Source organism: Trachinotus anak, unplaced genomic scaffold, assembly GCF_046630095.1.
Source record: "Trachinotus anak isolate AG129_WGS33_773 ecotype Australia unplaced genomic scaffold, CSIRO_AGI_Tana_v1 ptg000008l, whole genome shotgun sequence".
Taxonomy (NCBI): Eukaryota; Metazoa; Chordata; class Actinopteri; order Carangiformes; family Carangidae; genus Trachinotus; species Trachinotus anak.
Window position 1 is genome coordinate 13,305,201 of NW_027273859.1, and position 14,366 is coordinate 13,319,566.

The 14,366-nt window shown below is 39.2% G+C and overlaps 1 protein-coding gene across 2 annotated transcripts in view; it reads left to right on the forward strand.

The window, feature by feature from the left end:
• edil3a (EGF-like repeats and discoidin I-like domains 3a) overlaps nucleotides 1–14,366 on the forward strand; it is a 109,181-nt gene that overhangs the window by 55,710 nt on the left and 39,105 nt on the right. For both annotated transcript variants that reach the window (XM_071482708.1, XM_071482707.1), the window contains exons 6-7: nucleotides 2,788–2,901; nucleotides 11,164–11,345. In XM_071482708.1, coding sequence (XP_071338809.1) covers nucleotides 2,788–2,901; nucleotides 11,164–11,345 — 296 coding nt within the window. The remainder of the gene's footprint in view (nucleotides 1–2,787; nucleotides 2,902–11,163; nucleotides 11,346–14,366) is intronic.

Below are 14,366 nucleotides of genomic sequence, written 5' to 3' on the forward strand. Positions count from 1 at the left end.
CATGCAGAGAATGACTTTAAGCATGATTCAGCATCACATCTGAAACATGATAGTAACTGGAATCAGCTATGGAGAAGTACAATAACAACTGACTACTGAATCGTTTGCATCTGATTATAGCAAGCAGTTAGAAGACTCAAAAACACACAAATCCATGCTGTTATTGTTTGAGTAAGATCATGAAATCATTTTTGTCCCTCTCCAAGCTTCAGTTTGAAACCCCACTCCATATTTACTATACAGTGCATCTCTCCAGTTGTTGCATTGGTTTAGTCTCCACGTTGACTCAACCACATGATCCCCAGCAAGACTGTAGACAAATTCTGATCAAACGCTGATGTAATTTGGGGGAGGCGGGGACTGTGCACCAACTGTAAATTGGAGCTTTAATGGCTTTGTACCAAATGGCTTTGAAAATGTCTTGGGGAACAGATCCTGAAAACATGCTCAGACAGTCAAATAGACAGTCACAAACATCTGTGCAATGGCAAAGTACAAACACAATGCAACACCCCTCATAACAAATTTTCATGTGCATGAATCCTCACAGCTTGACAATCAAAATAATTGTATAAACATGTTTCACTTCTCTCTGTTTTAATTTACACATTTCATCTTAATCAAACATGAGTGGATGCTGCAGTTTGCCTTTCATCAACCTACTTTTCTTCCAACATAGTTGGGGTTGGATGTTTTTAGTGCCAACTCTGAAAATCAGCTCTATCGTGCTTAGAAGCCACCAGGTGCTGGCTGGTACATGTATTTTCTTCAGTCTGTCCAACAAGGATCGGGAGGTAACCATTACATTAAAAGAAACAGCAGGCTTTGTGACAGCTACGTGCTCACAAAATACAGAAATAAACAAATGAAAACTGTTACATTGTATTCAAGATTATATACACATCCAGACTGACACAAACAAAATGCCCCCTCATGCATACCACATAAATGAAAACAAAACAGATGTGTGTTTCAGATTCAACCTTTTTTTTTTTTTTATCATCTTTTGGGAAAGGTTTTACAGCTCAGTTTCATCAAACATCTTTTCACTCAAATAGAGCTGTCTTCACGGATCCCCTGTGGATTTTTGGGTGAATCTCAGAGCCTCTCTCTCTCACTTTTATTTCACTCTCTTCATTTAGTTATTTTTTTGTACTCTGCTCTGCTGCAGATTAAAAATGCTACTGCCTCTAGTCACAGTACCTCAGTGACCATTATGTGTGAAGACCATGCTGTATTTCCCCGGAGCATAAGATATTCACCGAAAAAGATGTATTTTGAGATATTATAAATGTGCTCAAGTGACTATTATAGATTTTATAGATAAAACCTCAGAGAGATAAAGCACTGTAACAGACTTGCTTTAATCATGTTTCACTTTCTTAAGCTTTCCAAATCTCAACCCTAGTTACATATACATGAAGCCAAAATATACCTATGAGTCACAGGCAGCTCTGGGTATGTTTTAGAGGATTAAAAGTCTTGGGGCTGCCACAGGCAAGTTTGGAAATCATTAGAAATTTGTTAAAAATTGTTCAAAAGCCTTTTCCTCCCTCCCCTCCAAAACCATCCCCATAATCCCATTTCCCTTGACTGGATCTATAATAGAGCGGTGTGCAAATTGGTGCGATGGGTAGGGTTGGGGGTCTGTCACCTTCTGTTACTGGTTAGATGAAACAATCAGAGAAGAGCGATTTTACAGAGCAATTGCACAGCAAAAGTGGTCGTACAGTAGATGATAACCTTGTGACAATTTGGCATATTGATAGTTGGTTCTCCTCTTGTCTGTGTGCCTGTGGCATTTGAGTGAAGAGGTTGAGGGTTTTTACTTTTACTGCAAAATGACTGTCAGTGGTGCAAAATGTTGTTTTTCAGTGTGGTGTACAGTAGGTGTTCAGTAACATTTCCGATGTGGCTGAGTCCAGCTGGAGTCTGGCTGATTTGCTTAAAAGTGCACAACCACTGTTAAGTAAAATAAATATGATGGTGGTTGGTTAAGACTTGCTCATGTCTGGAAAATAAAGGAGAACAAAAACTGTCTCTGCTGCTGAACTTGGAATATTATCAAGCAGAACAATTTTCTTTCTCCTACACCAAATACTGCATGTGCGGAAGTAATAGTCAGAGAGTCAGCTAAAAAAAAAACTCCCAATTCAAAGGCCTCTCTGATTTACAAATAATTAATGTTAAAGATTTACATCACAGTTATCTGCTCTGGCTAGATTTGGTGTCAATGGATGTGAAATCTAACAGGCCAACTTAGAAAAATTTGAATTGACTGTGTGCAGTTTAGGAGGGCTGCAACCATAATAAATATCCCAATATGCACCATTAAGAATGCAATTTTAATTCTTGACTCTCACAAACACATCATTAATTTATCATTATCATTAAGTCAACATTTCTGGAAACTGGCCAACATCAAACAAAAACTCTTTGTAGAATTGAGCAATTAGTTTCTGTGCAGTTTTCACTTGTACATATGATAATACTTTAAACTACAAAGAAAGTACACTGGGTTAATTGTTCTTAACATTTGAGAACTTGGGCCTACGTTCTAGCTTTAATGGTCTCCCAAGGAGCAATTTGATTTATTACTTTCAAGAAACCAGTGTCTTTGTGAGAGCTTCTCAGGGCAGACAGAATCAAGTAACACACAGGGAAAATTCAATATATGCTCCCTACCAATGCATTCTAATGAGGATGAGGTCTTTCTAATTGCCGACTATCTGCTTTAAATAAATGAATGCACCTTTTTTTTTTGTTGTTGTTTTTTGGTTCTTCTAGATATTAACGAATGCGAAAGGGATCCATGCAAGAATGGAGGCATTTGCACAGATCTGGTTGCCAACTATTCCTGTGAATGCCCGGGGGAGTACATGGGGAGGAACTGTCAATACAGTAAGTGGTCACGTTTCTTTTTTATTTAATGTTTGTCTTTTAACTCTTTTACAACTTCCCACTGGTTACAACACACATGATGCTACAGGTAATTGCACAGTGGGTAGTATTAGCAAACAAGCAAACTGATCGAACATCCAACCATGCTTCAGTGGGTAGTGCACCAACCTGTGATGACAACTTTCAATGTGTTATATAGGTTTGTTAAGTTGTAAGGACATTCCTTTGCTTTTGCTGTTTCATAACGTCCATTATTATTATTATTGATTGTTTTGGTTGCATGCAACCCACAATTTATCTTATATTGTTTTCAACGGTATCCACATGTTTTAAATAAGGTCGTAAATAAACTGTGCATTACATCTCAAATGGGTAGAAGGGTGAGCTATCAAGTGAAGGGCACTGTATAAGAGCCACCATGTGCTCAGTGTGCAACATTACAGGTAAAGAGTATGTTTCAGAGAAATAAGAGCACCCAAGACAGAGGGGGCATACTTCAGGATTTTATCTGAAGAATAAGGGGAAATCTTGCATGTTTATTAAATAATCTCTGAATTATATGTGAAAATACATATGGGGTATGAGTTGATCTTAACTGATATGAGATAGGACAGATTACAGGGAAAGTACACACATAAACTGAAATTTCCCGCTATATTTTTGGTTACAGCCAGAGGAGTATGATCATTTCTTGTTTGTTTAAAACATGAATGTCTGGTGTTATAACATGTTCATGCATTCTGAATTAAAGACACCACAGGTATATCCTCAAATCCATCCAGTGAGATTAGTTATCAGCCAAAAAGGCAGAATTACTCTGATTCTGTTTAACTGATGTTCAAACAACACAACATGAATGTGAGATCTGAGCAATATAGTATATGAAAAACTATGCACAGTCTGTTTATTAAAATTTCATGATAATAAATCCAATTTTCTCCTTCTATTTGTTTAGGAGAAAACATGACTAACAAGAAAAATTCTGCATGTTCAGACAAACACAATGAACCCTAAAGCGTAATGATAAAGATAAATAAATGAAAATATTTGAATGCTGAGAAGTCACTTTGTGCAGGCATGCCCTCGTTTCATTTAACAGAGAGAGCGAGTTTCTCTCTTATCAGAAGTGGCTTTCTTCTTGCAAGATGCCGGAGAGCTCAAAAGGCCTTCATGTGTTTATTATGCTATTGTGGGGATTTTGTCTGCTCAGTCGAGGAACACATTCGGATTAATGTATCAGTGGACTCAGCCCTGAGCCACCGCTGCACAGATTTACTATCTTTGGTGCAGTACAGTTCTGCAACAGGCTAGACAGTCAGGAATTTTGAACAAGTCTGCATTGGGGAGGGAAAAACTTTGGTATTTACTTTGCAAACCTGAACAACAGAAGGCAGAGGGAAATATTGTGAATGGAGAGGAGTCAAGAAGCACACCCCAGCTGATTAGGTTGATGTTGTGAGTGAAGCGTTCACAATGGAAGGAAGATTTAGCCTTGCTGATTGAACATATGCTAAGCTCCATTATTTGTTTAATGATGCTCATTTTCATTTTCTCATTTAATTCGATATTTGTACAGTATATTACACAACCATTAATTCAGCCTGTAATTTTAAAGTTGTAGTGCAGTCTGTAACTCTACACATTACATTGGAAATGAAACAATGACCATGACTTTGAAAGTGCTGGCTCTCACCTTTAATTCGATGGTGTGTACATCCACAGCAGAAGAACTGTGCAGAAATTTTAGCCCTTTTCAAACATATCCCACAAGGTAAAATAAGGGTCGCTCTACACTGCTCACCTAATGTAAATGTTAACAACGCCAAACACGGGTGGTGTGCTGGAGCTGAGCCAAACACAACACAGTCCTAATTCTTTCAGACTGAACTACACTCCACGGTATATTTTCTGACATTGGTGCTTCATGTCAAAAAGCAGTCAGAAACTGAGAGACTGGATTTCTAGGAGCAAGAAAGAAAAAAAAAATGTATTTGGTTGCAGAATATTCATATCATTGAAAACATTACAAAAACAAATGTGTTAGTTAAGCAATGAAATTCTAGTTGCTATTCTAACTAATATCCATGTCTATCAAAACTTCCAAACCACAGCTACATTCTTGAAATTAATAAATTTTGTAATTGATAACTGGCAGGTTATTATAAGGCTCATTTGATGCAGTATACGACCACAGTATTTTAGTAATGCAATCTCATGAAGTTGGCAGATTTGTCAGTGGCACATGGAAAAAAAATGGTCATAATTGAAGCAGCAGTGACCTGGAAATCCAGATTTTTTTATGTCCCTGGTATGATACAAATTCCAAAACACAGTGAAACCTACATTTCCCATTGTGTTACACAGTGAATACAACCTCCCTGCCTGGTCAATACCCACACCTTGTATGAGTAATGTAAGAGTAACATGTTCACTTGCACAAACCTTCAGCTAAAAATCTGTCGTCTCCAAGCTGAGACAAACCTGGTGACTTTACTGCCACATCACTCAGGATTAATTATTATTATTATTGTTATTTTTCTTTTTTTTTTTTACCAGATTTTGAAGAGTTCCTCCAGTGCTCCTTGTGATGAATAAACTGAGCAGTGAAATGCCCCTTTATAATCTAAATCTAAATTTAGACTTTTCATATTTAAATTCAGTGTTTGTCGAATATGTTGCAGCCTTATCATAAGAAGTACAGTCGGGTCTCCAGTGAATACAGTGCACACAGAAAAAAGTAGAATGCCTGGAATGCACTTCTATGCGAGGACTCGTCATCTCCTCTGACTTGTTCCTTCAGCCCACATTGTGTGTGTGGGCTGAAGGTCCCGCACACACATTGGCTGTCGCAGATTAAGCAACTGTACATTTTCTGGCTGTGCCACACTATACCTGAAATCAGCGTGAGAATAATATGTGAAAGCGGTAGTGGAGTTTTGGCCAGTGCCTGCCTTTTCAGTGATTATCCTGTTTTACTGAAATAATTACAGTGCCTTCAGTATTGATTCCCATGATCCAATGGAAAGCGAGAAGTGAGAAAAAGAATCATATCTATCACTTGCCAACATGAATCCCAGTAAAATATACACGAAAGCATGAAATACAGTGAGATAACACTTGGAACGAGCTGCCTCAGTCTTTCTGCTGAAACTAATTTGGGATTGTTACAGCTATAATCGTCCAAAGAAATTCACACTTTCAGACACTTATATGGGTTAAATGGTAAGTTAAAGATCCAATATTGAGGAACGATGGTGGCTGTTCTGAGCCCTGTTTCACAAAAGCATCTTAAGGCTAACATGATTGTAGAAACATTTGCCTTCAGCAGAAGTTAAATCGATTCAAGTGCACCAAGTCTGCCTTACTTCCATCTGGTCTTAACAGTCAGTGTTTCTGACTTGTATGTACCCATGCATTGCTTTGACAACTGGCAACCTTGGCTTGTCCTTGTAGCAGCCAGTTTGGGACTGTTGTTGTTATTTTAAGCACATGGTTGCACTAGTTATTTAGTTTGCTGTGGACCACACAGACTCCACTGTAATGAATTACACAGCAGCCATACAATATGAGTAAGTGGGTATATTTATGTGAAAACTTGTTTACTCATGTTTGTTACTGTTTATTGAATTACAATATATTTTTTTTCTTATTAAAATACTGATCGCTGTCTTGCACATATTTTAAATACCTGCACATGAACGTGTTGACATACTCAGACACCTACCTCTTATACGTATAAATACATTTAATTCAGTCTCATTTGTCACCTGAGGAACTTCTGTTGTATGGCTGACGTCTGTTTTGTGTTTTTATTCCTCTTTTCATCATTCCCTCGTTCCAGATGCTCATTAGTATTGGTGTGCTGGCATTAATTTCAGTGGGGCTCTAATTTGTTTAGGCTGTAGGTAGGGCTTGTGGGAGATGGATTCAGCTGTCACATCATGGTAGTGCTGGTGTTAGTGATGCGTGCTGTCGCAGGGTTGATGTATGCTCAGGGGCCAGCAGGCCAAGGCCCGGGGGCTGGATGCCTCTGCTGCTCTGACGGACGGCTGGCAGGCAGCTCGTTAAGAGTGGCCCATCATTGCCACAAGGTGAGAAGGACCGCAGCTTTGCAACAGTGTCTTGCCACAACATCCACATAAAATATCTTGCAAGAAAGCTGCCCTGGAAGAGCAACATCTAGATAAAAATGATATTGTGTTAATCCAACCTTGCACCTCGGCCCTAACATCAGGCCGTAGTAAAGAGAAGAAAAATAGATTCTCTGTCACTTTCAGGAGTTAAATCAGGGTGATACTCCATTTGGTGCTCGTGCCCAATTTTACAGGGTACATAACAAACTGAAAGTCGGTACTGATTTGCACTCTCTACATTTGCTACATTTGATCAGGAAATGTCACCCTCAACTCAATTAACACTCTTCAGATTAGCCATGTATAGGTATGCCTAAAGGCACAAGGCAAATTCTGTAACATGATGATATTTTGATCACTATTGCTGTCTGCGAATCAGTTTGAAACATGTCTTTAGCCATGCTAGTGGCATGGTTCTAGGGAAGGTGGTGTCAATCTGTCTTTCGTTCCACCGCTCTGGCTTAAAATCAACAAGTATTTGATGGATTGCCATCAAATTTGTACAGACATCCCTGGTCCCCAGTGGACGAATCCTACTGACTTTGGTGACGTCTTTTTTTTCTCGCGGGTCCATCAACATATTTTTACCCATGTTGTTAAATATCTAAACATCTTCAAGATGGATGGCATAAAGGTTTGTGCAGACATTCATGGTTTTAGACAATTACTTTTGTGCGCTGTACTTTTAGTGCTAATTAGCAAAGATTAGCGTGCTAATACTCTAAACCAAAATGGTGAACATTACACCTTTTTAACATCAGCATGTTAGTTCACCAACATTAACATTTAGCCCAAAGCGCTGCTGTGCTTGGAGGCACTAGCACAATTATACACTCTTGGTTTTGTTTTACTTTAAGTTAGAAAAAGGAAAATATAATTGGTGTATAGTGCTGTTTACTGCAACACAGTGTTCCTATTGATTGCCGAGTCTGCAAATATCCCCCTGACCGAGGAGATAAAGGTGTATGTCCAATTTTGTGGAGGTCCATTCAAACAATTTGAATTTTAGATATCTTGCTGATGGACAAACCTCCTCAGCTATGGCAGTTTTTCTACTCTGTGTGAAGCAAAGAGAAAGCCGTTAAAATACACAGATGCCCACTGTGTGTGAATAACAGGGTTTAGAGCTACAGTGCTGAAATGCAAATGTAACGTGGATCACTGTACGTCCAACAGACTGGTTATTTTGGAAAGTCCTACTCTCACACTCTCTGTTTTTCCAAGCCTTTGGTTTGAAGTGGTTTACTATGTCTCAAGATAAAAGCTGTTCATCCAAGCTCCTCTTTTGTTTCAGCAGTAGGCTACCGCAGCCACCTACACCATCCCCTCATAGGTCTGGAACCGATGAGTCACACACAAGGAAAAAACCAGTGAAGCAAGAGTAATTTACCATAGTGGAATATATAAAAACATCTCTGTCAGTACTGTCAGTACACACACACACACACACACACACACACACACACACACAGACAGTCACAGATATACTCTTTGCTCTCTTCTCTTCACCACTTGATCCCCCTGGACCATCCTCAGACATTACTCACTGTCTCCCTGGCTCCCTGTTGACTAGAACCCCACTGTTTTACCAGCTGGATAAGTCGTGCTAGGGTTGCTTTCGTTGTTCCATTCTTCTCTCACTCTTGGATTTCTTGTGTGGTGAAAGTCATCTCATAGCTCTGAGTGCTGCCAGTTTCATCATCTGCTGGTATGTGTGTGTGTGTGTTTCTTGTCTGTCTGTCTGTCTGTGCTGGGTTTGAAATGTTTAGGTGTTTTGCTTAAATGGCAAAGAAGGCATCACAGCCTTCTGGTGACCATTGCTCCAGGCTTCCCCCGAAGGCTGGCTTACATTGACACTTACAGTTCATCCAGCATGAGCAAGCAGTGCCTGTAGCTGAACTCATCGCTTGATATGTCCTCATTCTTTTGGGGCACTTCCAAGTTCACTCAGCTGTGGTTTTTAGTCTTTTACACACAGCTATTTCATCATCTGTAACCAGACATGTGCTAACGGGAGAAATCCAATGGGCAGATTAAATTTTAATCAGATCCACCACTGTTCACACAAAGAAGTATTGTGTATTTTTTGTGTCCTGTGTTTTATTGCTCTAATCAATTTTATCCCTGTTGTCATTAGAAATGAACACCAACAACAGAGAAGGCAGAATCCCTCCCTGTTTTCTGCTGTTACACAATAAGGAAAGCTGTGGGAAACAATCCATTTGCTAAGCTTTTATGTTTAACATCATGACTTTAAACTCTGCTATGGAATTAAATGCCCCATACTGCAGTTTCAGGTAGTTTTTTTTTCTGTGTAAGACAGATGCCCAGTAAACATTAAGTATTTTTCTTTAGACTATTGAGCCAGTGTTGGCTGTTCTTCTCTGGGAAGTATCCTCGGCATACTTTGTGATGGATGTTCATTATCTTTTTTGGGTTAGACCATAAATAACTAAAATACTGTCAAGCCACTTTTCCTTACACAGTTAAAAGATGGTAGCCACAGAATTATACACTATTCACTGCAATCATGTTCAATTAGGAAAACTATTTAAAAACAAAAAATTGCACAGCTGTATTTCCTTGTATTTATGTCGACTATGTGCTTGAGTTAAAGACTAATTAAAACTTAAGCATCTGTCATAACTAATTCAGCACACTAACGGCTGCAATGCAGTTTATTTTTAAGAGACACTGTGGGCTAGAAGAAATGTAGTGATGCGGGTGTCTTTGCATCCCGACTGTCGAGCAGAATCCAAACCAGCTTTGTGTCACCTCTCAGAAACCACTTTCTTAGCTATTTTTAAGTGAATAAGATGCCTATTACAACCGAAAGTGCGAATAATATCCAGTGGAGAGACAATTTCATTGCAGATGCACAACTCTGTAGCACAATTTATTCAGGCTGAAGGATTCTGAAGACCTGCAGTGACATCTGATTCATTTTTGATGGCAATATCCCATAGCTGTTTTGAACAACAAAACTGTTGTTTTCACACAGTTCACAGTGATGATGTCTTTCCACAGGCTGAGTTGGCTTATAATTGTAGAAGCAAAGTATATGATTTGCATGCATTTCACATACTAATTGAATCCGACCTGGTGCTGGCTAAATCTCTCAAACTCTGACATGTTTTGATAGAAAACCAGATGTTTTGTCTGTAAATGAGCAATTAGGAAAATATAATTTTGGGAGCCGTGGTAACTTATGGATTTTCAATTTTATGCAATAAAATTGTATATTGTGGCATATGCTATATTTATCTAACATACCATACGGATGCGTGGTTCCCTTCCAATCCATTTCTACATTGTGCTCTCATTTCTCATGTGTTTTCTGTTATTACTTGATTTCCCAATTGGCTTTTTTTTTTAAAGGGAAACACAAAGAAGTACTTGTTTTGCAGAACAATAAATTCTCCATTGAATAAACATTGCCAGAATCCCTTTCACCACAGGTATGTCTATTAAAATGCTATTGATGTGCCTGGACATACCAATTAGGATTAAGAGGGAAAACAAGCTGCTTGAAGAAGAAAGAACAGTGCTTTTCACAGTCTCTGTCTTGCCTCCCACTTTAATGCTGCAGCCTGCAGGATATTTAAAGGTGTTACAAAGCTTGTTGACTTTGGGGATGATGCTGTCCAGAAGGGGCCGCAGCTCCTTGGGAGGAAGCCTGAGGGCTTTGTTACTGATGGAGGAGTGACCTGTTAGTCCCTTGGAAGTGGACAAGATCTGACTCAAGCTCTGACTCAAAACCATTTTGCCATTGTCTTGTGATAATTCAAAGCAACAGTTATAATAAGAGAAAAGGGAGTCAGGGTCAAACAACAAATCGATGATGACCTCAAAGAACCATGTCGTCACAAAGATATAACAGATACAGTTACAGTTGTAATGGCTGTGTCTGGTTGTAATACAAGTAGAGGAGACTGAGGTTTTTGTGTCTGCGAGAGATAAACAAGGATATTGACTCCGATGTGGAGATACTGAGAAGAAAAATTAAACAAGGTGTGGAGGACAAAATGACATTATCTGTATTCCCCCAAAAAATCAGTATGCATCCCATAGACTGAGTTGCACACATTTTTGAAGGGTCATCTGTCTCTTTCTCCCTCTCTTCACTCAGGATGCTCTGGACCACTGGGCATGGAGGGCGGTATAATCTCCAACCAACAGATAACAGCCTCTTCCACCCACCGTGCTCTCTTTGGCTTGCAGAAGTGGTACCCGTACTTTGCACGCCTCAACAAGAAGGGCCTGGTCAATGCCTGGACTGCTGCCGAAAATGACAGATGGCCATGGATCCAGGTAAAGCACAGTCGCAAGATAGGTGACACACAATGCCAGGCCAGGGCCAAATACAAATGAATTAAGACACAGACACAATATTAATCATAGATGCACTTTATTCTCTTGTTTGTTGTGACTTTAAAGAGCTTTGTTTGACTTATATGGAAAAGCTCCCTGTCGTAGAACTCCACTTTGTAGTTAGTTAGTATAAACTGTTGACTGTGAAAAAGCAACAGTTTGAACTTTACAATTAATTACATATACTGTAAAATTGATGGCTCACTTACAGGTAATAAAGAGCCATAAAAGTCTGAGCTGGGGGTAGAACAGATGCAGGTGTAGTCAAGTGTGAGGAGCAATGTGAAAGGGCATAACAGTTTCCAGCTAGTGGCTGTGTGTCTCACTTTGTGGTGATGAATTGTGAAGAGTTACTCAACTGTGTCAGTGCTGGTTCACACGTTTAATTGTGACGTGCCCACAGTCGTGACTGTGTCGGCATGTAAGCTGTATTTTGTGTCATCAAATGGAGTTCGGCAATAGAAGTTTCCTGGCAACAAACCTATGCTGTGCGTTATTGTAATTATTCAATGCACTGATCCTTTCTCTTTCTTATGTCTTATGTAAATGCAGATGTGCAAATCACTGTGCTGTTGAGAGAGATTAGATTGATAAATTTGCACAACACTCAGCAGTATCATTAACAGGAATATCCCTGTTATTCATAAAAAATGTTTAAATTAATCTCAACCGTTCAGTGCCTCTTCTTGTCCTTTTGTAAAATAATGTTTCAGTGACCACCTAGGGGCCATCACCTATAACAACCCGTGAATTTTAAAATTAAAAGAAATGAGATGTTTACAGCAGCTGAACAATGAAACTTTCAACTCCCTTCTTATTTAGGTTTTCTTAAATTTAACCTTCATGCTGTGCTATAAGTGGGTGCTTACTGTCAAAGAGCTGCATAGACAGACTGATGCGGTAGATTGCCTGGTGGTCCTGACTCATTTCTTCAGTCACGTCCAAAACTTCTGTCCTCACCAATCCTGCCCTGCCATGATACCAGTGCTCTTATTTCTAGGCCTGTTTTAATCCTAAATGATTATTTCCCATGTGTGGTATTACAGCATTTCAACCCTAGCTGTATATAAGATCGCATTGCATTAGGCAATGATTTAAATGATAATGATGACGCTTGTGCATTTCCTTCTTTTGAAATGATCCGGCTCCAGTAAGAGCTGCATAATTATAGGTGAAATGTGAATCATGATATAAATTTTTTATCAGAATTGAGATGACAACTATCTCGTGATTCTTCAGCCACATATTCTCTCCTTATTATATTATTTTCTTTAGGAATAAAATGTGTAATGCAAGATGGAAAAATAATATAATCATTGTTATTCACTGTTGTTTACAGCGCTTCTCACAATGCAAATGACAAATGTAAACAAAACATTAGATACGACGCTGTATGATCTAACATGACAATGCAACCAAGGACATTGTAAACCTCGATCATAATCCTTTTCCGGTAGTCTAATAAATCAACCTTTTGAGGCTTCAAACAGGAATGGAGGCATTTTTATTTATTCCTTCCCCAGACTACACATAGTGTGGTGCAACCAGCAATGGGCATATCATAATCTATTTGACTCATTTTGCTTTGTATGTCACCGTGACACACACATCAGATTTGTTTTCAGATCTTTCCTGTCTTTGCTTTGTACAGATTGTCACGTGGTGTAACACAGTTCTGTCATTTGCTGTAACAGCTCAGAGAGAAAGGGTAGTGCTTGGTTTGATGCAGCAGATCTCCCTGCTAATGCAAATATGGCAGAATTGTTGTCATGTGAAAATGAGATTGAAGAGGGATGTGAATCAAGATCGCGATTCAGAAACAGTTAATCGTGTATCGCTCAAGCTCCCATGTACGAACACAGACCTGTGTAGGACTGATTTTCCGGATTTATGTTGAGCAAATAGTCATACCTCAAGAACCTGAGCTGAAACAGCTGTGGCATATAAAACAACTGCCAGATGATGTATAGCTGTGTTATATAAGTTTCCCTTTAACTCCATCTCTCTTCCAAGGACAGTCTTTGGTCCTGCCCCAAAGAGTGCAAGGTATTCCCGATAGAAAGATATGATAATAAATATTACTTATACTTATTAATTATGTAGCTAGTAAATAATAATAAACTACGACACAAATAATGTTTTTTTTTTTTAGCTTTGTTCCATTTCTCTTACTCTTGAGTCACTTCTGTGACAACAAAGATGCTGACAGCAGCCTTTGGGGCATGCTGTTATCAGATACATGATGCACAGACAATGAACCGTACACAAAATAAAACAGAAAAGCATTCTAAACTGTGACAGCGTGATGGAGAAAGTGAAGCTGTACCTAACAACAAGAGAATAAGAGTAAGACAGGGCAAGAATGGATTTGTAAAAAAGGGAAAAAAGAGGGAGAGAGAGAGCCAAAGAAACAGCCGACATGAGTGAGAGAGAGGAGCCTGGCACATGGAGAGGGTAAAGACAACGGAACATAAAACATTCAGCCGGTTTGTTTGACTTTAATGATGCCATGTGGGATGTTGTGCAGGATGCTGTAGGCATTGTGTGTTTCTACAGAGGGCCTGGATAATTGGGACGTGAGTACAGAGGTGTACACTCATGTCAGTGCATTGGGATTATGCTAAGGAGTCGGTGGTGTGCTTTTGTAGTGCGGAGTGATGTGGCGTGACTGTGTTTGCATGTCTGTCATGTGAAACGGGTTACACTAACAGCTGACAACCCTATCAGGATAAGGGATGAGATTTCTCTGGCTATTTGTAAGGTTTTCTCTGGTGCAGTGTGTAACTTTTGGATGTCAGCCAGTTTCAGCTCTTTCTCTTTCCCCCCTAAACCTCAACAAATGGATCAAACATAGAGCATACTTTGAATAATACATCATAGGGCTGCAGACAACGCATACAAACACTGTAAATATGTTTGTTTGTGTTTACGTCAGTTTGTGTGCTTGTGAATTGAGCGTGC